This window comes from Bufo gargarizans, chromosome 1 (genome assembly GCF_014858855.1).
Source record: "Bufo gargarizans isolate SCDJY-AF-19 chromosome 1, ASM1485885v1, whole genome shotgun sequence".
Lineage (NCBI taxonomy): Eukaryota > Metazoa > Chordata > Amphibia > Anura > Bufonidae > Bufo > Bufo gargarizans.
In genome coordinates, this window is record NC_058080.1 from 211,716,440 (window position 1) to 211,741,831 (window position 25,392).

Below are 25,392 nucleotides of genomic sequence, written 5' to 3' on the forward strand. Positions count from 1 at the left end.
GTTCATGTAAATTGCAAACAATTCTCAATAAAAACCGATTGATACTAAGCGGGGTAAATGGCATGGTCTGGAAGTGATTAATAAAGATTATATGATTTTAAAAAAATTACATGACAACCTTAGGCCTCATGCACATGACCGTATGTATTTTGCGGTCCTCAAAAAACGGATCCACAAAAAATACGGATGATGTCCGTGTGCATTCCATATTTTGCAGAACGGAACAGCTGGCCCCTAATAGAACAGTACTATCCTTGCCCATAATGTGGACAATAATAGGACATGTTCTATATTTTTTTGCTATTTTTTTTTGCGGTTTGCGGAACGGAAATATGGACATACGGAAACGAATGCACACGCGGTAACTTCAGTTTTTTTTGTGGACCCATTGAAATTAATGGTTTTGTATACGGTCCGAAAAAAAAAACAGAACGAACACGGAAAGAAAATACGTTCATGTGCATGAGCCCTTATTCTGCAAGTCAGTATGATTACGGTAATACCAAGTTTATATAGTTTTTATGTTTTAGCACGTTTAAAATTATGCTAATAATAATAATATTTTTTCTATATGAAAAATGGGAAAAGTTATTTTTTTATTTTAAAGTTTTTTTTAGGCTGCCTCTTTAAGGGGCTAAAGAGGTTTTCTGAGTCTGGAAAAAACAAAAGTGGAAGTCTAAATAATATTGCAAGGCACTGTATTAACTATGTAAAGTTTATAAAACAGTTTATAAGAAGTAGATCACTGCAGCAAGTGATTGGCTCCCAACAGTGTCTTCTGCTGGATCATTGTCTCACAACCTGAGCCACTGGCGGGATGTTCTGCTACATCGGTAGTTCAGCCCGATCCTGAATGCGCTTGTAAGGCTACATTCACATGAATGTATTGTGTTTCCATGTCCATTCAGTTTTTTTTGCCGATAGGATGCAGAGCCATTCATTTTAATGGGTCTGCATAAAATGCTGACAGCACACCGTGTTCTATTCGCATCCGTATGTCCGTATCATAGCCCCACAAAAAAAATAGAACATGTCCTATTCTTGTTAGGCATTGTTACAATGGATCCGCAAAAAAACGAATACCATACGGACTTCATCCTTTTTTTTGCGGACCGCAAAACACACACGGTCGTGTGAATGTAGCCTAAGGGCTCGTTCACACGACCATGCAGTATTAAATTCATAATAAGACATTTTTTTATATTTTATTATATTGATTAGTGCACAAGGGGGCACCATCGAAGCCCTGAATAGGACCTATATTAAATATCTATAATTAGTTCATGTGCAGAATTAACCGCCTGTCAAAAAGGACTTGAAGTGTTAATTCAGCTGCATGATTCAGCACCCGGGAATGTGTGAATAAACACAAGAGCCTCATTTTTATTTCTTTTTACCCCAAACCTTTACCTAATTTATAGTATTTACCCATTTGTATTCCTAATACTGAATTTCTCATTCAGCTATTTATATCAAAGTATTTTATTATTTATTTTCTATTTATATTTTTTGCTTTTTATATTTTATATATTTTATATATTTTTTTATTTTTTATTGTTTTTTATTTTTTTATATATTTTTTGATTAAAGATTTTTTAGAACTATTATCCCTTCCCTGTATCATTTTTTATATATTTTTCATGTTATTTTATTATTATTATTATTATTAGAATATTTATTATATTATATAAGTATAATTTCTGATACCACTCTACATTGATTTTCTTTTATATTATTTATTATAATTTATTTTAATTTTTGAATTGTTCAAACTATTCTTATAAAAAAAATTATTTTATTTTTTTGATATAGAAATATATTTTATAATTGTTAGATATATTTGATCTTCTATATTTTAATAAATATTTAAAGAAAAAAAAAAGGGGGGGGGGAGAAAGGAAAACTAGAAGGTTAAGTACAAGAGAGGATTTGCTCCATGCTATAATCCACAGCACCCCACGCCAAGGCCCCAGGGTCAAAAAATTTCTTCAAACAAATAACATTGCAGGAGGGTACAGCATCCAATGAATATATGCAGCAGATTGACATGAGGCATGCCAGATGGATCAGTCACCACATGTCCAAACAGACAAAAAGTCAAGAAGAATCCTCTTCAATGGTGGTCCAGTGAAGTTCCATTCAATAAACAATGATCGGATAATTTCCGAGCCAAGGTGCCGAAGGAAGGTAACCCAGCAGACCCAGGATAAGGGACCAAATAGTCGCATGTGAGTGAACAGCATGTGCATCTAAAAACACAAACCAGAAAAAAGAAGAGAGAGAAACAATTACAAAAGTGCAAAACATCATCTGGCATAGAAACCTGCGAATAAAAGTTCCTCGTTAAGACCCTGTGGGGACAAACAATCCAGATTGTAAATCCATCGGGATTCCGCTTTCAACAAACACTGTGTTATACGTGTACCCCTAATGCTGGAATTAATTTTCTCCAAACCTACCACCTGTAAACCATTATACTTACCCCCATGGTGATCCAAAAAATGTGAGGCCACAGAAGTAAGAGTTTTCTCCTCATTGGCCCGATCACGAGCGGCCAAGCTGATATTAGACATATGCTGCTGGATCCATTTCCGCAATTCCTGTGAGGTCTGCCCCACATACAGCTTCCCGCATGGACAAATGATCCTATATACAATATTTCTGGTACGACAATTTATATAGTGCCTCAAACGTATATGTTCCTTACCATTCATAAAATTGTCCTTCCCCAACATGTATGGGCAAACATTGCATTGGCCACAGGGATGTGTGCCTTTCAGCTTAATGCCTCTATTTAGTCCCCGTGTGGGACGCTGAAAGTGGCTATGTACAAGTTGGTCTTTGAGTGAGGGTGCCTTATGGGCGATAATCTTCGGCTTATCGTCCATGTAGGGTGTCAACCTATGATCTGAGGTAAGCAGAAACCAGTGGTTCTCCAGGATCTTATATAATGCTGACCATTGATTATTATAACGTGTAATCAGGTGTACCTTACCATCCCTGGTTTTTGGTTTCGGAGTGAATAATTCCATCCGGTCAGTGTTCTTGGCCTCTTCATAGGAATGAGATATAAGTTTCCTGGGATAACCCCTTTTCTGGAACCGTGCTGTCAAATCTGCTGAGGCTGTCCTGAAGTCGGTACAATTGCACCGCAGCCTGAGAAACTGCCCTTTTGGAATCCCTCTTTTCATATGGGTTGGGTGAAAGCTTTGATAGTGTAACAAATTATTGGTGGCCGTGCTTTTTCGGAAAAGAGATGTAGTGATCCGTTCATGTTCTTTACATAGTCTCAGATCCAAAAAGTCCACTGTATCGTCCGATATGGTATACGTTAGATGGATATTCAAATCATTATTGTTCAATGTGTCAACGAACTGGATGCAGGTCTCTCTGGAGCCCTGCCAAAGGAACAAGACATCGTCAATGTACCGGAACCAGCCCACCGCACCCCCGAGAAAAAACGGCGACGGGTACACGCAGGTCTCCTCCCACAGCGTGCACCCATCGCCGTCCCAGACTCCTGCCTGTAAAAAATACGATCAAAGACAAAATAATTATGATGTAACACAAAATGCAGGAGACTCACCAGAAAGGCACGGTGGGCTGGCTCCTCCGAAGTTGATTTTTCCAAGAAATGAGTAGTGGCCCTGATGCCATCCTTATGTGCAATATTTGTGTAAAGGGACTCGAAGTCGCAAGTCACCAGTAATACGTCGGGGGTAATTGATAGATGTTCAAGCATTTCTATCAGGTGGAGAGAATCCCGTACATAGGAAGGTAATCCTAAGACTATAGGTTGAAGAAAAAAATCAACATAAGTGCAGGCCTGTTCATGTATCCGGACGCCGTTCGCTTTCCTTATTCGTTACATATGTGTACTCTGTGAGGTTATCTCTCACTCCTCCCTCCCTGCGCCTCTATGCTAACGAGGTGGTCACCGCCCCCCTTTTTTCATCTGGGGATCGGGACGCAGGTAAAAAGCATTACTACTTGATTATTTAGTGTATATATATATCTGACTATGGGCTACCAAGGATTAGGCACTCCTGAGGAAGCCAGCAAGTCTGGCGATACGCGTTGGGCTTTTCTTCTGACCACCACGCAGTATTTGAGCCTTATTGTTGATGGATTACATGCACTTTACAATGTTATATGCTTATGGATGTGGGGGTCTGTCTATGAGTTTGTGGTGAGTCAGATGGGCATGTGCCGATATATGGTTCACATGGCCTTGATCTGTTGTATACAACGATTTTAACTTATTTTGTGTTGTGTCTGTTTCCTTGAATAAATTTGTAATATTTTAGATCTGCGGCTCCTGTCTCGGTATTCTTTTTCTTTGTTATATCAAGTACTGTATCTTGACATGTCATTGTTCACATCACCAGCACCGTGATGTGCAGAGTGGCTTGCCAGGGTATGTCACCTGAACGATGCAGACAATCAATGTCCTCAGTTGTAGACCACCTAGGACAGTCATTGGTTGGAACAGTTACATGCCTTATTCCTCATTCACATGTCAGTGCTTGGTCAGTGATTTCCATCAGTGATTTGGAGCCAAAACCAGGTACGGCTCTAAACACAGAACAGGTGCAGATCTTTCCCTTATATGTTATGTCTGTGGAGGCTCCAAACCCTGGTTTTGGCTCAAAATCACTGATGGCAATCACTGACCGAACACTGACTGTGTGAATGAGGCTTTATCCTGGCACTTTAACTTGCTCAGCGTCAGGAGAAAACAAACAGTGCCGCAGAGAACGGCACCGGAAAAAGGGGCGAGAAAAAGCTTTTTTATATATATTTTTTTATTTTAAAGGTCTTCTGTCAGCCCCCAAAAGTCATTTTTCATTTTTGGGCTAATTAAAATCCTTATAGTGCGATTATTCAATATATATTGCTCTTACATTTTTCTGTGGTTTAGTTTCTTTAAAAACTGCACTTTTATAATGTGTTTATTACCTTGCTACCAGCAAGTTGCTTGCTGGTAGCCGCCAAATCCTCCTTTCAAAAAAACGCCCCCTCCTCCTGTTGATTGACAGGGCCAGCGAGCGCTCTCCTCCTAAGGCTGGCAATGTCTGCGTTCCAAATCTCGCGCCTGCGCCGTACCGGTCTTCAGTCGGCGCAGGTGCACTGAGAGGAAGACCTCGCTCGGCCGCTCCTTCCTGAGTGCGCCTGTAACGCACCTAGTTGATCAGTTAGGATCTCAACTGCGGAAGCAATGGACATCCACTATTATCCCACCACCCTTGTGTTTGGCTGTGGGATTCGCGGTTACTCAGTATGTACCCCAGGCGTCACTCTCAGTCTTAGGCGGAGAGTTTGGGGTAACAAAATCATTTACCGCTATCCATCTAATTAGTTTTACTGATGGTAAGGAGGGACTCTCAGAATTACAGGAGTCACGAGTTAGTATAAGCTTGTGCAACGTTTAGAGTTAGCATCTAGTATGCAATAGCTTCAGAGTTAGTATATAGCATGTCCTCAGTTTAGTATATAGTATGCCATAGGTTCAAGGTTAGTATATAGCATGTCCTCAGTTTAGTATATAGTATGCCATAGGTTCAGAGTAAGTATAGCATGTCCATAGTTTAGTATACACTATGCAGTAGGTTCAGAGTTAGTATAGCATGTCCACAGTTTGATATATACTATGCAGTAGGTTCAGAGTTTGTATAGCATGCCCACAGTTTGGTATATACTATGCAGTAGGTTCAGAGTTAGTATAGCATGTCCACAGTTTGGTATACACTATGCAGTAGGTTCAGAGTTAGTATAGCATGTCCACAGTTTGGTATACACTATGCAGTAGGTTCACTCTGAGTTCCAGGACATTAATCAGAGCAGGTAACAGGCATATACTTGCGGTTAGTTGGTCCTGGCTAGAAAGCCAGTGGCAAGAAGGTAGACAGTCCTTCACGATGTAGTTAGGCATCCAGGTTTGGATATGTGGACAGAGTCTTCAGATACCATGGAGCTAGCAGGGTGCGCACTCCATTAGTGGAACACCCTGCTTAGCACCTATCTTCAATTTAAGGGCTGAATGGTAAGTGGGCGGAGTCACAGAAGGCCCAGCGGCCACTGCGTTCCACGCTGGAGCGCAAGCCAGCGTAACAACACAGGCGGTCGCTGCGTTCCACGCTGGAACGCAAGCCAGCGTATCATCGCAGACGGCCGGTGCGTTCCACGCTGGAGCGCAAGCCAGCGTATCGTCACAGGGAGCCGCTGCGGTCCAAGCTGTATTGTTACAGTACCCCCCCCTTTAAGGGACCCCTCCGGGGTACCCCGCTAGGAGAGGGTCGGTTGGGAAATCTTCTATGGAACAATCTTTGGAGTCTGGGAGCATGAACGTTTTGCACATCTTCCCAAGAGTCATCCTGGGGACCATACACCTTCCATCTAACGAGATACTGGATCTTCCCCCGTCTTCTTCTGGAATCAATGAGCTGCTCAACTTCAAACTCTTCTTCTCCTTGGACCTCTATCGGAGGCAAGGGTCGAGGGTCATTTGATGGGAACGGTCTAGGTCTAAACGGCTTCAGTAGTGACACGTGAAATGTGGGATGTACCTGTAATCGAGGAGGAAGGGTGAGTCTCACCGTGTTGGGGTTAATAATCCTTTCTATCGGAAAAGTACCCAGGAATTGTCTTCCCAATTTCTTGGAAGGTACCCCCAACCGAAGGTTTTTTGTTGATAACCAAACCGAGTCCCCGACCTGATAGGGAGGACTTTCTCTCCTATGACGGTCGTAGTAACGCTTCTGTCTTTCTTTTGCCCGTTGAAGGTTGTCTTTTAGCGTCTTAAGGGTAGTTTGCAAAGTGGTCAGATAATCGTCTGTGGCTGGAACGTTTGTGGGAAGGCTGGTTTGAGGAAGAGACCTAGGGTGAAATCCGTAATTAGCAAAGAATGGAGTATGTAATGTGGAGGAATTCGTAGAATTATTATAGGCGAATTCAGCGAGAGGAAGTAGGCCCTCCCAGTCATCCTGGAGAAATGAGCAGTGACATCTGAGAAACTGTTCCAGACACTGATTCACCCTTTCAGTCTGCCCATTAGTTTGGGGGTGATAGGCGGTAGACATTCTGTGGTCGATTTGAAGTCTGGAACAAAGTGCTCTCCAGAATTTGGATACGAATTGCGAACCCCTGTCTGATATGACCTGGCTAGGAATTCCATGTAACTTAATAATATTAGACAGGAATACCGCGACCGTGTCCTTGGAGGAGGGTAACTTCTTGAGGGGCACGAAGTGTGCCATTTTAGTCAGCAAGTCCACTACCACCATGATGGTGTTGTTTCCTCTGGAAAGGGGAAGTTCAACTATGAAATCCATCGAGACCCATTCCCAGGGTCTGTTGGCGATGGGAAGACTCATTAGGAGACCATAAGGTCGGTTCCTGTCAGTTTTACATGAGGCACAGGTCTCGCACGTGGAAACGTATTCCTCAATTTGTTTGGTCATCTTTGGCCACCAGAAGTTCCTGCGTATCAGGGTTGTGGTTTTAGCAATGCCGGGATGTCCCGCGAGGGGTAAATCTTGGCAAAGTTTGATCACCTGATTGGTGAGGGAGGGTGGAATATACAGTTGGCTGTCCTTGTAAAGGAGACCCTGTTGATTCTGCGAAAGACCAGGGGGGGGGGTATTAGCATGGTCATTAATTAGAGCATCCTTGAGCTGGGTTTCCAACGTTATGGTGGCAAGGACGAGTTTCTTCGGTGGAATGATCCATGTGGGGGCCGTGTCTGAGGTGCGAATTTCAGCCAGTCGTGACAAGGCGTCGGCCTTCCCATTTTTTAAGCCTGGTCGGTATGTAATTTGGAAGTTAAACCTGTCAAAAAAAAAACTCCACCATACTTGACGGCCTGATAATGTTTTATTGGTTTTCAGGTATTGTAGATTACGGTGATCCGTATAAATTGTGATCGGGTGTATTGATCCTTCTAGTAAATGCCTCCAATTTTCCAGGGAGCATTTTATGGCGAGGAGTTCCTTTTCGCCTATGGGGTAATTGAATTTGGCGGTATTTAGCGTCCGGGAGTAGAAGCCGATAGGATGTAACGGAGTTGAAAAAGAGCTTCGCTGGGACAGAACAGCTCCTATGGCTGCCTGGGATGCGTCTACTTCCAGCACGTAGTGATGGTTCGGATTTGGGAGAGTCAGTATCGGTGCCGTAGTGAACCTGTTCTTTAATAACTCAAACGCTGATTGGGCCTCCTTGGACCAAACGAACTTCGTGTTGACACTAGTTAAACGGGTTAGTGGCTTAGTGGTAGCGGAGAAATCCTTAATAAATTTCCTATAGAAGTTTGAGAACCCCAGGAACCGTTGAAGAGCTTTCCTGGAATCCGGAATTGGCCAATTTTGGATGCAAGTGATTTTTGAGGGATCCATCTGGATACCTTTGGGTGAAATTATGTATCCGAGAAAGGGAAGAGAGGTAGTCTCGAATACACATTTTTCCTGTTTGATGTATAAACGATGAACACTTAACCGTGCGAGAACCCAACGGACATGTTTCCTGTGATCGTGTAAGTTATCAGAATACACTAGTATATCATCAAGATAGATGATTACACATACGTCCAGTAGATCCCTAAAGATGTCGTTAATAAAATTTTGGAATGTGGCAGGGGCATTGCACAACCCGAAGGGCATCACTGTATACTCGAAGAGTCCATACCGAGTGCGGAAAGCTGTCTTCCATTCATCCCCTTTTCTGATCCTAATTAAGTTGTATGCGCCTCTCAAATCCAGCTTGGTGTAGATTGTTGCTGTTTGTAATCTTTCTATGAGTTCGGATATTAGCGGCAAGGGGTAGCGATTTTTGATTGTTACTTTGTTCAAGGCTCTGTAATCTATAATGGGCCTTAAACTTGAATCTTTGTTTCTCACGAAGAACATCCCTGCTGCTGCCGGGGAGGTTGAAGGCTGAATAAAACCTTTTCGTAAGTTCTCTTCTAGGTACTGTTTGAGGTGAACAAGTTCTGGTTGTGCCAATGGATAAATTCTACCCGTGGGTATCTCACTACCTGGCAGCAAGTCTATGGGGCAATCGTAAGATCTATGGGGCGGAAGAGATTCCGCCTTCTTTGCGCTGAACACCTCAGCAAAGTCTGCGTATTGGCTGGGGACCTGGTTCACTCCCACGTGCATGAGAGATTTAAGGGGAAAACAGGTCTCCATACAATAAGTTGACGTGAACTGAACTCTCCCCTGTTTCCATAGGAGGGTTGGCTGGTGTATTTGCAACCATGGCAACCCAAGAATCACGGGAAACAATGGAGAGTGTATGATATCAAGGGATAAGAATTCTGTGTGGTTATTTTCACATGTCACCATGAGGGGTTGAGTCTGACTATGGATAGAACTAGAAGTGGTACCGTCAATGAAACTCACGGATATCGGAACGTTTTTTCTCATGTGGGGAATTTTATTTCGCTCGACCAGATGCGTGTCGATAAAATTCCCCGAAGCTCCCGTGTCCACCATGGCTTCAACGGTAATCCGGTTTTGGTCCCACTGTAAGGTGAGAGACGTGTAAATGTAACCACCAGTACTATTTTTTGTACTGCCTATGGTACAAGACGTGCCGCTCTTACCTTCGCACTTCTTACGTATCGCGGGACATCCGTCAACGGTATGGCCAGCAGACGCACAGTATAGACAGAGCTTGAGGTTACGTCTCCGGGCTTTCTCTCTCACGGTCAGAGGTCCTCGGATCGCCCCAATCTCCATCATCTCTACAGCAGGACCCTGGCAGAACGGTCTTGGGTTGGGTGTGAAGCCTGAGACTCTCTCGGCTCTGCGTTCCCTCAGCCGTCTGTCAATGGTGGTGGCCTTCTGCATCAAGGCATTAAGTGTAAGTGGTAATTCTCCTCGGGCTAATTCGTCCTTCAGGGCCTCAGAAAGACCTAGGCGGAACTGATTCCTGAGAGTGATATCATTCCATTCAGTCTCCCGGGCCCAGCGAGTGTATTCCGCAATAAAGTCCTCTACAGGTCGTTTCCCTTGTTTAAGGCTGCGTATAGCGGTCTCAGCGGTTAGCTGTTTACTATGGTCCTCGTAGAGAAGGGCCATTTTTTCAAGGAACAGAGGAAAGGATTCCAGGACTGGGTCTTCTTTTTCTAAATAAGTATTGGCCCATGCTCTGGGCTCCCCCCTGAGGTATGAGATCATGGTAAGTACTTTTGATCTGTCAGTTGGGTATGTCCGGGGCTGCATCTCAAACATTAATTTGCATGCGTTCAGGAAATCCCTGAACTGTCTTCGGTCACCCGAGAATAACTCAGGTGGGCTTACTTTGGGTTCAGGTCCATCACGGTGGTGTCCTGGCCCCTGAGTGACAAGTTGCCGTAGTGCCTGGTTTTGTAGCTGGAGATGTTGTACAGTCACATTGAGGGTCTCCACCCTCTTAGTGAGGGTGACGAGGTGACCTGCAACCTCCGCTGGATCCATCTTGGTTCCACTAATATGTAACGCACCTAGTTGATCAGTTAGGATCTCAACTGCGGAAGCAATGGACATCCACTATTATCCCACCACCCTTGTGTTTGGCTGTGGGATTCGCGGTTACTCAGTATGTACCCCAGGCGTCACTCTCAGTCTTAGGCGGAGAGTTTGGGGTAACAAAATCATTTACCGCTATCCATCTAATTAGTTTTACTGATGGTAAGGAGGGACTCTCAGAATTACAGGAGTCACGAGTTAGTATAAGCTTGTGCAACGTTTAGAGTTAGCATCTAGTATGCAATAGCTTCAGAGTTAGTATATAGCATGTCCTCAGTTTAGTATATAGTATGCCATAGGTTCAAGGTTAGTATATAGCATGTCCTCAGTTTAGTATATAGTATGCCATAGGTTCAGAGTTAGTATAGCATGTCCATAGTTTAGTATACACTATGCAGTAGGTTCAGAGTTAGTATAGCATGTCCACAGTTTGATATATACTATGCAGTAGGTTCAGAGTTTGTATAGCATGTCCCACAGTTTGGTATATACTATGCAGTAGGTTCAGAGTTAGTATAGCATGTCCACAGTTTGGTATACACTATGCAGTAGGTTCAGAGTTAGTATAGCATGTCCACAGTTTGGTATACACTATGCAGTAGGTTCACTCTGAGTTCCAGGACATTAATCAGAGCAGGTAACAGGCATATACTTGCGGTTAGTTGGTCCTGGCTAGAAAGCCAGTGGCAAGAAGGTAGACAGTCCTTCACGATGTAGTTAGGCATCCAGGTCTGGATATGTGGACAGAGTCTTCAGATACCATGGAGCTAGCAGGGTGCGCACTCCATTAGTGGAACACCCTGCTTAGCACCTGTCTTCAATTTAAGGGCTGAATGGTAAGTGGGCAGGGTCACAGAAGGCCCAGCGGCCACTGCGTTCCACGCTGGAGCGCAAGCCAGCGTAACAACACAGGCGGTCGCTGCGTTGCACGCTGGAACGCAAGCCAGCGTATCATCGCAGACGGCCGGTGCGTTCCACGCTGGAGCGCAAGCCAGCGTATCGTCACAGGGAGCCGCTGCGGTCCAAGCTGTATTGTTACAGCGCCTGCGCCGATGACGTCACATCTACACCCGGCGCAGGCGCACTGAGGAAGGAGCGGCTGAGTGAGTGTCCTCCTCTCAGTGCGCGAGATTTGGAACGCAGACAGGGCCAGCCGAAGCCCTTTAAGACGTTTTTAACGCTTGTTCAAGATTTTTTTTTAATCTCAGACTACCCTTCAAACACAAATGAATGGCTATCTCTGATATAACATGCACAATACTACAACTTATCTTTTTAACCCGTTCCAGACAGAGACAGTTTTCATCTTCCTGACACAGCCTATTTTGCAAATCTGACGTGTCACTTTATGTAGTAATAACGTTGGAATGCCAAATAACTTAGCCAAATAATTCTAAGAAAGTTTTTTCGTGACACATTGTACTTCACGTCTTGATGTTAATGGTAAATTTGGGTGGATATGTTTTACCTTTATTCATAAAAAAAACATTTACAGAAAATTTGGAAAAATTTCAATTTTCTAAACTTGAGATTTTCTGCTTTTAAGATGCTCTACACAATAGTTATTAATTATCATTCACTATATGTCTAATTTATCCAGGCATCATATTTTATGATGTTAGTAGGCTTAGAATTTTAGAAGCAATTTATGAAATTTTCAAAAAAATTCACAAAACCATTTTTTTTTACGACCATTCAGTTCTGAAGTCACTTTGAGGGGCTTAGGAAATAGAAACCAACCGATTTTAGAAACTGTGTTAACCCTTTAAGTGTTCCACGGGAATTAAATCAAAATGGAAGTGAAATTTTTAAACATTCATTTTTTCCCAGATTTTCTATTTTTATCCATTTTTGTGTACCAGTAAGAGTTATCAATATAATAACATTTGCAAAGACAGGTGCACTCTGCGGTCTTACTAAACCCTCATACTGATGTTACAATTGAGAGATGCGTCTCGGGTGTACTGCGGCAAACCCGCGCGAGTAGGTACCCAATTGCAGTCAGTTTTGACTGCGATTGCGTTCCGTTGTTCAGTTTTTGATAAAAACCTGAATGTGGTACCTAGACCCGAACTTCTTCACTGAAGTTCAGGTTTGGGTTCAGTGGTGTGTAGATGTAATTATTTTCCCTTATAACATGGTTATAAGGGAAAATAATAGCATTCTTTAATACAGAATGCTTAGTAGAAGGTCAATTGAGGGTTAAAAAATAAATAAAATTAACTCACCTCCTCCAATTGATCGCGTCTCCTGTTCTTTCTTCAGGATCTGTCAAAGGACCTGTGGTGACGTCACTGAGATCATCACATGGTCCATCACCGTGGTGATGGACCATGTGATTGTACCATGTGATGTGACGTCACCACAGGTCCTTTAGCCGGCAGCTCATGATTAAAGAAGTAAGAAGAGATTGGCAACTACGCGATCAAGAGGAGGAGGTTATTTTTAACCCTCAACTGACCTTCTACTAAGCATTCTGTATTAAAGAATGCTATTATTTTCCCTAATAACCATGTTATAAGGGAAAATAATACAGTGAATAGACTGTCATCTTAGCAACCATGCGTGAAAATCGCACCGCATCCACACTTGCTTGCGGATGCTTGCGATTTTCACTCAGCCCCATTCACTTCTATGGGGCCTGCGTTGCGTGATAAAACGCACTATATAGAGCATGCTGCGATTTTCTTCACCTCATGCATTGCACCCGCGCAGAAATCTCGCCCGTGTGAACTCAGCCTAAATGTAGCCTGTGCATGGAAAACAGGCACATTTAAATTGGAGTTTATATACCTCCAAGCATCTCTATATACAAACCAACAGAAAAAATGTGCCTGTTTTCCATCCACAGGCTACATTTACCGTATTTTTCGCTGTATAAGACGCACTTTTTCCCCCCCAAAAGTGGGGGGGAAATAGCAGTGCGTCTTATACGGCGAATGTAGCCGATTTTGCCTAGTTTTCAATGATACACCCGCCGCGATGCCGTGCGGCGGGTGTATCAGCTGTGAGGGAGGAGGGGCTGGGGGCGGCATCTGCATTTATAATGACAGCGGGGCCCGTGCAGTGACTGTATTCTACTACACGGGCCCCGCTTACTGTATAATCATATCCCTAATAGTTAATTGTTGTGTGCACTGCATGTAAAAGCATAATGAGCGATAATGATGAGCGCTGTCTATTACTTACAATTAGAAGCGCTCGCCGTTCGGAGCAGAGAGGAGGAAGGAGGCAGGCCGGGAGGACGGGCGCTGGCAGTGTGAGTCATCCGTCACGCGCCTGCGCCGCCCACTTTATGAATGAAGCAGGCGGCGTGGGTGCATGACGGATGACTTACACTGCCAGCGCCCGTCCTCCCGGCCTGCCTCCTCCCTCCTCTCTGCTCCGAACGGCGAGCGCTTCTAATTGTAAGTAATAGACAGCGCTCATCATTATCGCTCATTATGCTTTTACATGCAGTGCACACAACAATTAACTATTAGGGATATGATTATACAGTGAGCGGGGCCCGTGTAGTAGAATACAGTCACTGCACGGGCCCCGGTGTCATTATAAATGCAGATGCGACCCCCACCCCCATTATAAAAGCAAATGCGACCCCCACACTTATGGAGGGGATCTGTGGATGACACATAGCATAAGATGCTATATATGTGTCATCCACAGATCCCCCCCCCATAACTGTCATACACAGATCCTCATAACAGTGCCATCCAGAGAGGATCCCCCATAAGTGTCACCCACAGATCCCCCATAACAGTGCGTCACCCACAGATCCCCCATAACAGTGCGTCACCCACAGATCCCCCATAACAGTGCGTCACCCACAGATCCCCCATAACAGTGCGTCACCCACAGATCCCTCATAACAGTGCGTCACCCACAGATCCCCCATAACAGTGCGTCACCCACAGATCCCCAGAACAGTGCGTCACCCACAGATCCCCCATAACAACAGATCCCCCATAACATTGTCATCCACAGATCCTCCATAACAGTGCATCACCCACAGACCACAATTAGTTCAAAAGCGCACCTTTTGGTTCAAAATATTTTTTTTCTTATTTTCCTCCCCAAAAACCTAGGTGCGTCTTATACGCCGGTGCGTCTTATACGGCGAAAAATACGGTAGGTGCACCTGCGAGGCCTGGGCCATATCAGCCAGTCTTGATTTTGGAAACTATACCCCTCAAAGAATGTATTGAGGGGTGTAGTGAGTGCTCTGACCCCATAGGCATTTCATTAAATTTAACCCCTTAAGGACCGAGGACGTACCGGTACGCCCTATTTCCCGAGTCCTTAAGGACCGAGGACGTACCGGTACGTCCTGACTTAAAATCTGCATTCCGGCGCCGCGGGGGTTAATCGGAACGGGACGCCGGCTGAAATCATTCAGCCGGCATCCCGTAACAATGCAGGGGGGGGTCATTTGACCCCCCCGTGTCGGCGATCGCAGCAAACCGCAGGTCAATTCAGACCTGCGGTTTGCTGCGCTTTTTGCAGTTTCTGATCCCCGCGGTCCCTGACCGCGGGGATCAGAAACTTCAGAGTGCCTAAAATCAATATTGCGCACCCCCCCCCTGCACCCCTGCATGATTTGATGGCGGCGGGTGGTGCAGGGGGGGTGTCGCAGGCAGTGGGGGCGTTGCGGGAGGCGAGCGGTGCGGCAGGCGGGATCGCGATCCCCCGCCCGCCTCCCATTGCATAATCGTTGGCGTCTAGTGGGTTATACCAGGGTGCCAGCACATTGCTGGCACCCTGGTATAAACGGCTGACATCGGTGATGCGATGTCAGCCGTTTAACCCTTTCCATGCAGCGGTCCGTACGGACCGCTGTATGGAAAAGGTTAACAGCGCAAGGAGCTCCCTCCCTCTCCGATCGGGGGGCTGCTGTGCCTTTGCAGCCCCCCGATGGGAGAGGGAGAGAGCCCCCAGAGAGCCCCCCGAAGCCCCGTCCTCACCCTTCCCCGTCTGCGAAGTTGTGACAGACGGGGAAGGTTCCCATGGCAACAGGACGCCTGCTCAGGCGTCCTGCTGTCCATGGTGCTGAACAGATCTGTGCTGAAAGCATAGATCTGTTCAGTGTAAGTAAAATACAGTGCAGAAACCTATATAGGTTCTGTACTGTATTTTATAGACATCAGACCCACTGGATCTTCAAGAACCAAGTGGGTCTGGGTCCAATTTTTTTTTTTAAAAAGTGAAAAAAGTTAAGATAAAATAAAAAAACATTTATCACTGAATAAAAATAAAAATAAAAAAATACACTACACATATTAGGTATCGCCGCGTCCGTAACGACCTGATCTATAAAACGGTCATGTTACTTTCCCCGCACGGTGAACGCCATAAAAATAAAAAAATAAAAACTATGAGAAAATTGAAATTTTGCCCACCTTACTTCCCAAAAAAGGTAATAAAAGTGATCAAAAAAGTCGCATGTACGCCAAAATAGTACCAATAAAACCGTCATCTCATCCCGCAAAAAATGAGACCCTACTCAAGATAATCGCCCAAAAACTGAAAAAACTATGGCTCTTAGACTATGGAAACACTAAAACATGATTTTTTTTGTTTCAAAAATAAAATAATTGTATAAAACTTTTATAAATAAAAATAAAGTATACATATTAGGTATCGCCGCGTCCGTATCGACCGGCTCTATAAAATTATCACATGACCTAACCCCTCAGGTGACCACCGTAAAAAAAAAGAAAAAAAAAAGTGTAAAAAAAGCAATTTTTTGCCATCTTACGTCACAAAAAGTGTAATAGCAAGCGATCAAAAAGTCATATGCACCCCAAAATAGTGCCAATCAAACAGGCATCTCATCCCGCAAAAAATTAGACCCTACTCAAGATAATCGCCCAAAAACTGTAAAAACTATGGCTCTTAGACTATGGAGACACTAAACAATTTTTTGGTTTTAAAAATGAAGTTATTGTATAAAACTTACATAAATAAAAAAAATTGTATACATATTAGGTATCGCCGCGTCCGTGACAACCTGCTCTTTAAAATTACCACATGATCTAACCTGTCAGATGAATGTTGTAAATAACAAAAAAAAAAACGTGCCAAAAAAGCTATTTCTTGTTACCTTGCCGCACAAAAAGTGTAATATAGAGCAACCAAAAATCATATGTACCCTAAACTAGTACCAACAATACTGCCACCCTATTCCGTACTTTCTAAAATGGGGTCACTTTTTTGGAGTTTCTACTCTAGGGGTGCATCAGGGGGGCTTCAAATGGGACATGGTGTCAAAAAAACTGTCCAGCAAAATCTGCCTTCCAAAAACCGTATGGCATTCCTTTCCTTCTGCGCCCTGCCGTGTGCCCGTACAGCAGTTTACGACCACATATGGGGTGTTTCTGTAAACTACAGAATCAGGGCCATAAATAATGAGTTTTGTTTGGCTGTTAACCCTTGCTTTGTAACTGGAAAAAAAATATTAAAATGGAAAATCTGCCAAAAAAGTGAAATTTTGAAATTGTATCTCTATTTTCCATTAAATCTTGTGCAACACCTAAAGGGTTGACAAAGTTTGTAAAATCAGTTTTGAATACCTTGAGGGGTGTAGTTTCTTAGATGGGGTCACTTTTTTGGAGTTTCTACTCTAGGGGTGCATCAGGGGGGCTTCAAATGGGACATGGTGTCAAAAAAACTGTCCAGCAAAATCTGGCTTCCAAAAACCATACGGTGCACCTTTCACTCTACGCCCCGCTGTGTGGCCGTACAGTAGTTTACAGCCACATTTGGGGTGTTTCTGTAAACAGCAGAGTCAGGGCAATAAAGATACAGTCTTGTTTGGCTGTTAACCCTTGCTTTGTTAGTGGAAAAAATGGGTTAAAATGGAAAATTAGGCAAAAAAATGAAATTCTCAAATTTCATCCCAATTTGCCAATAACTCTTGTGCAACACCTAAAGGGTTAACGAAGTTTGTAAAATCAGTTTTGAATACCTTGAGGGGTGTAGTTTCTTAGATGAGGTCACTTTATGGAGTTTCTACTCTAGGGGTGCATCAGGGGGCTTCAAATGGGACATGGTGTCAAAAAAACTGTCCAGCAAAATCTGGCTTCCAAAAACCATACGGCGCACCTTTCACTCTACGCCCCGCTGTGTGGCCGTACAGTAGTTTACGGACACATATTGGGTGTTTCTGTAAACAGCAGAGTCAGGGCAATAAAGATACAGTCTTGTTTGGCTGTTAACCCTTGCTTTGTTAGTGGAAAAAATGGGTTAAAATGGAAAATTAGGCAAAAAAATGAAATTCTCAAATTTCATCCCAATTTGCCAATAACTCTTGTGCAACACCTAAAGGGTTAACAGAGTTTGTAAAATCAGTTTTGAATACCTTGAGGGGTGTAGTTTATAGAATGGGGTCATTTTTGGGCGGTTTCTATTATGTAAGCCTCGACTTAAAGTGACTTCAGAGCTGTAGTGGTCCCTAAAAATTGGGTTTTTGTAAATTTCTGAAAAATTTCAAGATTTGCTTCTAAACTTCTAAGCCTTGTAACATCCCCAAAAAATAAAATATCATTCCCAAAATAATTCAAACATGAAGTAGACATATGGGGAATGTTAAGTCATCACAATTTTTGGGGGTATTACTATGTATTACAGAAGTAGAGAAACTGAAACTTTGAAATTTGCTAATTTTTTCAAATTTTTGGTAAATTAGGTATTTTATTATGCAAAAAAATTAATTTTTTTGACTTTATTTTACCAGTGTCATGAAGTACAATATGTGACGAAAAAACAATCTCAGAATGGCCTGGATAAGTCAAAGTGTTTTAAAGTTATCAGCACTTAAAGTGACACTGGTCAGATTTGCAAAAAATGGCCTGTTCCTTAAGGTGAAAATGAGCCCGGTCCTTAAGGGGTTAAAGACACTTGGCTGTGAAAATGAAAAATTTTATTTCTTACAAGAAAATGTTGCTTTAGCCTCATTTTTTTATTTTCACAAGGAGTAACATGGAAAAAAAAAGTATCCCATAATATGGCAACACCCAATATCTGATTGCAAACTGCTATATGGGCACACCACAGGGCTCAAAAGGGAAGGAGCAGCATTTGTTTTTTGGAGGAAAGATTTTGCTGGAATGTTGTTCAGACGCATTGTCATATTTGAAGAGACCCTGAGGTACCCTCCAAAAAGTGACCACATTTTGGAAACTACACCACTCAACAAATTTATCAGGGGGTGTAGTGAATAATTTGACCCCAGAAGCATTTTTGTTTAAATAGAAGGCGGCTGCACATGCACCCTCCACCACTTTTTCCTGCACCGTTCTCGGGATAATCAGATAATGACCTCATTGTCTTTAATGGGACAACCCCTTTAACCTTTTACAGTACAGATTTTGCTGGAATGATTTTCGGCCACTACATCACATTTGCAAAGACCATGATGTACCCGTACAGTGGAAACCCCTAATAAGTGGCCCCCTTTTGGAAACTATGCCCCTCAATTTATTTATTAAGGGGTGGAGTGAGCATTTTGAAACCACAGGTATTTTGCTGAAATTGATGAGCAGGTGACCATGGCAAATGAAAATTGAAAGTTTCCCACAGATTATGCCGCTTAACCAGCTCCCGACCGCCTAAGGCTGAGTTCACACTAGCGAGATTTCCGCGCGGGTGCAATGCAGGAGGTGAACGCATTGCACCCGCACTGAATCTGGACCCATTAATTTCTATGGGGCTGAGCACATGAGCTGTGATTTTCACGCATCACTTATGCATTGCATTAAAATCGCAGCATGCTCTATATTGTGCGTTTATCATGCAACGCAGGCCCCGTAGAAGTGAATGGGGCTGAGTGAAAATCGCAAGCATCCGCAAGCAAGTGCGGATGCGGTGCGATTTTCACGCATGGTTGCTAATTGACAGTCTATTCACTGTATTATTTTCCCTTATAACATGGTAATAAGGGAAAATAATAGCATTCTGAATACAGAATGTTTAGTAGGTGATCAATTGGAGCATGTGATCTGACGTCACCACAGGTCCTTTAGCCGGTAGTTCATCATTAAAGACGTAAAGAAGAGACTGGGAACTACGCGATCAAGAGGAGAAGGTGAGTTAATTTTTATATTTTTTTTAACCCTCAATTGATCACCTACTAAGCCTTCTGTATTCAGAATGCTATTATTTTCCCTTATAACCATGTTATAAGGGAAAATAATAACATCTACACAACACCGAACCCAAACCTGAACTTCTGTGAAGAAGTTCGGGTCTGGGTACCACAGTCGGTTTTTTATCACGCGCGCGCAAAACACATTGCACCCGCGCGATAAAAACTGAACATCGAACGCAATCGCAGTCAAAACTGACTGCAATTGCGTACCTAGTCGCGTGGGTTGGCCGCAATACACCGGGATGCATCCGGACCTAATCCGGACACGCCCGTGTGAACCCAGCCTAACGCAGGGATGCGTCCTGCGGGCGGCCGGGTTATTCCTCGTTGACGCATCGGCGCGTCATCTCGCGAGACACAAGATTTCCTGTGAACGCGCTCCTGGCGTTCACAGGATCAGAAGGTAAACGAGTTGATCTACAGCCTGCCAGCGGCGATCGCTCGCTGGCAGGCTGTAGATGCGATTTTTTTTAACCCTTGAAAGGTATATCAGACGCTGTTTTGTTAACAGCGTCTGATATACCTGCTACCTGGTCCTCTGGTGGTCCCTTTTGCTTGGATTGACCACCAGAGGACACAGGCAGCTCTGTAAGTAGCACCAAGCACCACACTACACCCCCCTGTCACTTATTAACCTCTGATCACCCCATTTAGACTCCCTGATCACCCCCCTGTCATTGATCAGCCCCCTGTAAGGCTCCATTCAGACGTCCGTATGTGTTTTGCGGATCCGCGAAACACGGACACCGCGGATATGCAAAACACGGACACCGGCAATGTGCTTTCCGCATTTTGCGGATCCGCACATTGCCAGAACTAAATAGAAAATGCCTTTTCTTATCCACAATTGCAGACAAGAATAGGACATGTTCTATAAGCTCTACAAAAAACGCAGTGTTCGCCCGATCAGGCCTGATCTTGTGCGCACACTTGCGTTCAGTCCGCCCCACCGCAGTGACAGAATTTTTTTTTTTCTGATCACTGCAAAAACACTGTGAAATCGCTGCGGCGCTATAAAGATCACTTTTGAGGGGCATGGCGAGTTCATAGAAGATTTTTTTGGGGGGCACAAGTTAGCGGAAATAGTTTTTTTTTTGTTTTTTTTCTTACAAAGTCTCATATTCCACTAACTTGTGACAAAAAATAAAATCTCACATGAACTCACCATACCCCTCACGGAATCCAAATGCGTAAAATTTTTTAGACATTTATATTCCAGACTTCTTCTCACGCTTTAGGTCCCCTAAAATGCCAGGGCAGTATAAATACCCAACAAGTGACCCCATTTTGGAAAGAAGACACCCCGAAGGTATCTCGTGAGGGGCATGGCGAGTTCATGTAAAAAAAAATTTTTTGTCACAAGTTAGTGGAATATGAGACTTTGTAAGAGAAAAAATATATATATATAATTTTCCACTAACTTGTGCCCAAAAAAAAATATTCTAGGGACTCGCCATGCCCCTCACGGAATAGCTTGGGGTGTCTTCTTTCCAAAATGTGGTCACTTGTGGGGTATTTATACTGCCCTGGTATTTTAGGGACCCTAAAGCGTGAGAAGTAGTTTGGAATCCAAATGCGTAAAAAATGCCCTGTGAAATCCGAAAAGTACTCATTGGAATTTGGGCCCCTTTGCACACCTAGGCTGCAAAAAAGTGGCACATGTGTGGTATCGCCGTACTCAGGAGAAGTAGAGCAATGTGTTTTGGGGTGTATTTTTACATATACCCATACTGTGTGTGAGAAATATCTCTGTAAATGACAACTTTTTAATTTTTTTTATACAAAGTTGTCAATTTACAGAGATATTTGTCTCACCCAGCATGGGTATATGTAAAAATACACCCCAACACACATTGCCCTACTTCTCCTGAGTACGGTGCTACCACATGTGTAACACTTTTTTGCAGCCTAGGTGCGTAAAGGGGCCTAAAGTCCAACAAGTACCTTTAGGCTTTACAGGGTTGCTCACAATTTAGCCCCGCCCAAAATGCCAAAACAGTAAACACACCCCACAAATGACCCCATTTCGGAAAGTAGACACCCCAAGGTATTCACTGAGGGGCATAGTGAGTCCGTGAAAGATTGAACTTTTTGTCACAAGTTAGCGTAAAGGGAGACTTTGTGAGAAAAAAAATAATAATCAATTTCCGCTAACTTGTGCCAAAAAAAAACAACTTCTATGAACTCGCCATGCCCCTCACGGAATACCTTGGGGTGTCTTCTTTCTAAAATGGGGTCACAATTGGGGTATTTATACTGCCCTGGCATTTTAGGGGCCCTAAAGCGTGAGAAGAAGTCTGGAATCCAAATGCCTAAAAATGCCCTCCTAAAAGGTACTCATTGGAATTTGGGCCCTTTGCGCACCTATGCTGCAAAAAAGTGTCACACATGTGGTATCGCCGTACTCAGGAGAAGTAGGGAAATGTGTTTTGGGGTGTATTTTTACATATACCCATGCTGGTTGAGAGAAATATCTCTGTAAAATGACAACTTTGTATAAAAAAATGGGAAAAGTTGTCTTTTACAGAGATATTTATCTCACACAGTATGGGTATATGTAAAAATACACCCCAAAACACATTTCCCTACTTCTTCTGAGTACGGCAATACCACATGTGTGACAGTTTTTTGCAGCCTAGGTGCGCAAAGGGGCCCAAATTCCAATGAGTATCTTTACGATTTCACAGGGCATTTTTTACGCATTTGGATTCCAAACTACTTCTCACACTTTAGGGCCCCTAAAATGCCAGGGCAGTATAAATACCTCACAAGTGACCCCATTTTGGAAAGAAGACACCCCAAGGTATTCCGTGAGGGGTATGGTGAGTTCATGTAAAATTTTATTTTTTGTCACAAGTTAGTGGAATATGAGACTTTGTAAGAAAAAAAAATATATATCATTTTCCGCTAACTTGTGACAAAAAATAAAAACTTCCATGAACTCACTATGCCCATCAGCGAATACCTTAGGGTGTCTACTTTCCGAAATGAGGTCATTTGTGGGGTGTTTCTACTGTCTGGGCATTGTAGAACCTCAGGAAACATGACAGGTGCTCAGAAAGTCAAAGTGTGTAAATTCACATTTTTGCACCATAGTTTGTAAACGCTATAACTTTTACCCAAACCAATAAATATACACTTATTGCATTTTTTTTTATCAAAGACATGTAGAACAATAAATTTAGAGAAAAATGTATATAGAAATGTAGTTTTATTTGAAAAATTTTACAACAGAAAGTGAAAAATGACATTTTTGGGCAAAAATTTCGGTCAATTTGGATTAATATAAAAAAAAGTTAAAATGTCAGCAGCAATGAAATACCACCAAATGAAAGCTCTATTAGTGAGAAGAAAAGGAGGTAAAATTCATTTTCGTGGTAAGTTGTATGACTGAGCAATAAACCGTGAAAGTAGTGTAGTGCAGAATTATAAAAAGTGGTCTGGTCATTAAGGGGGTTTAAGCTAGGGGAGCTGAGGTGGTTAAATTGTTGGGCGGGGTCCATTAAATACAGAAATTCCATATATGTGGATATAAAGTGCTGCTGGGTACCCTTCAGGGTTCAGAAGGGAAAGACCATCTTTTTGCTTTTGCAGTGCAGATTTTGATGGTGTATGGGTGCCTGGGGTATCAGTACAGCAAATTTCTGAGAACCTTATGTTTTTTTTTCTCTCAATGGGACTGTGTGAGTGCTAATTTTTTGTGGGATGAGTTGCCATTATCATTGGTACTATCATGGAGTACAACTTTCTTATCACTTTTTATTTTGCTTTTTAAGAAGCAGGATAAAGAAAGAAAAGAAAGCAGTTCCGCTAATTTTTTGTTACTGCAGTGTGCACTATGTGGAAAAAAAATGACATTAACTTTATTTTGCTGGTCAGTACAATTATAGGATTACCAATTTATTATAGCTGTTTTTGCTACTTTTACACAATTGAGCATTTTAGAAAAAAAATACATGTTTTTCTGTCGCCATTTTCTGGAAGTGCTGCTGTGGCGGCAGTAGCTTTTATTTACCAGTGTACAGCATATGGCGGGTCCACAATACCATCATGGATGCGGACCCATTCACCTGAATGGGTTCCGCAATCACGGAGATGCGGAACGGAAGCATGGATCGGAACCCCACAGAAGCACTACGGAGTGCCTCTGCACCGCAAAAAAATAGAACTTGTTCTATTTTTTTTGCGGTGCGGACAGATCACGGACCCATTCAAGTTGAATGGTTCTCAATCGGTCCAGGCCGTCGCATGGACGTTGCCCGTGCATTGGGGACAGCAAATTGTGGTCCCCAATGCACAGAACGGATACACAACATTCGTGTGCAAGAGGCCTAAGGATGTTTCTAACACCATGCAACCCACCTTGGCTCCCTCCTGGCTGATGTCTCACACAAGCTCAGGCAGACTCCATAGAATTGACTCCCCCCAAGATTGACAATATACTCAGCCTATTGACAGACCACACAAAACTCTGTAAGCTGTCCCTTCAAAAGACTATGCCAGCCCCACAACTGTAAAGCAGCAGTGATTCCCACAGTTAGCTCACTGTAGCCTCCCCAGCGACTTTCTTCTGGCCTTGCTTAAGCGATTTCAAGATGGTACCTTTAACGCATGGGTTCCCCTAAAGCACACCAGTCCACTGTGTAGGGTCACAACGGGCCGCCTATCACCCTTTTCTGGTCTCCAGCCCACATACACTTCCACAGTGAACAAGCTCCTACTTTGGATCTCTAGCCAACCAACTTACTTACATTCTCCTGAGGCGTAGAGAGCATAGGCCAACAATAGGATCTCCAGACACATCACACTGTCTAACCACATCTTCTTTCCCTTGCTGTGAAAACCATTATCCACAGCTCTACATGAGAACAAGGACTCAAAAAATACTTGCTAACCCACACCAGAGCTAAAGCGCTTTACATCACAGCACTTAACAACATTACAACACCAGGAAATGTTTTGTTTTTCAGAATGACACATACACACACAGTTCCTCCCCATCTCTATCACAAAGTCCATGGATGATATTGTAATGCTACTGATTAATTTACTGAGCCATAAATGCAGGCCAAAACAACAGACTGGATTGTATGCAATATTGTGGTCTGCAGTTGTCACTCATCAGTTAAAATCAATCAGTAGCGCTACAAAAATTCACATTGTAGCCCAGGTCCTAGGGTTGGATGTCCTGCTGGGGTTAGATGCAGTATCTGCTCCCCCGAGCATGAATGCACAACTGCATTTGGGGTTGAGCATTTCCTGCCTTTTGAGACCATGTATTTTTGTCATTTTAATGGTGTGAGATGCACCACAATTATTAGGAGGAGAATTATAATAATTGCAGTGTATCTTTAGTGGTCCATGCGCCAGAACTGAAACCTATGCTGTCTAGGAGCCTGCACCAAATTTGAGACTTCTGACACCAGAAAATTGCAATAGGTGGTTTAAAGAGGACCTTTCACCACAAAATGCAATGCAATCTGAAAGCACCATGTTATAGAGCATGGTCGAGAAGTTGAGCATATTGATATACTGTATATTTTTGTGGGAAACCTGTAAGTTTTACATTGATATCTTTATATTTATATCTTTGCTTTATCGTTAAAGGAGGAGGGGTTATCAGTGACTGACAGCTCTCTCTATGCACACAATGCTATCAATCACTGATAACCCCTCCCTCCTGTAGCAATGCTGTTCACAGGAGGTAAAAATACTGGATGTTTACCAGGAGAGCAATCTACG

At 43.1% G+C, this 25,392-nt stretch overlaps 1 protein-coding gene across 5 annotated transcripts; it reads right to left on the reverse strand.

Annotated features, from left to right (window-relative positions):
• Nucleotides 1-1,844: 1,844 nt before the first annotated feature.
• LOC122945473 lies at nt 1,845-24,537 on the reverse strand. Of its 5 annotated transcripts, XM_044304715.1 has the most exons (5): nt 24,402-24,537; nt 3,587-3,789; nt 2,996-3,398; nt 2,708-2,908; nt 1,845-2,249 (listed from the first exon to the last, which is right to left on the reverse strand). In XM_044304715.1, the coding sequence occupies exons 1-5, from the start codon at nt 24,469-24,471 to the stop codon at nt 2,140-2,142; spliced, it is 987 nt and encodes a 328-aa protein (XP_044160650.1). In that variant the 5' UTR covers nt 24,472-24,537; the 3' UTR covers nt 1,845-2,139. The 5 variants fall into 5 exon arrangements, with proteins under 5 accessions (XP_044160650.1, XP_044160808.1, XP_044160731.1 ...); XM_044304873.1 differs by lacking the exon at nt 2,708-2,908; XM_044304796.1 differs by lacking the exon at nt 2,708-2,908 and having other exon boundaries at nt 2,991-3,398.
• Nucleotides 24,538-25,392: the final 855 nt, after the last annotated feature.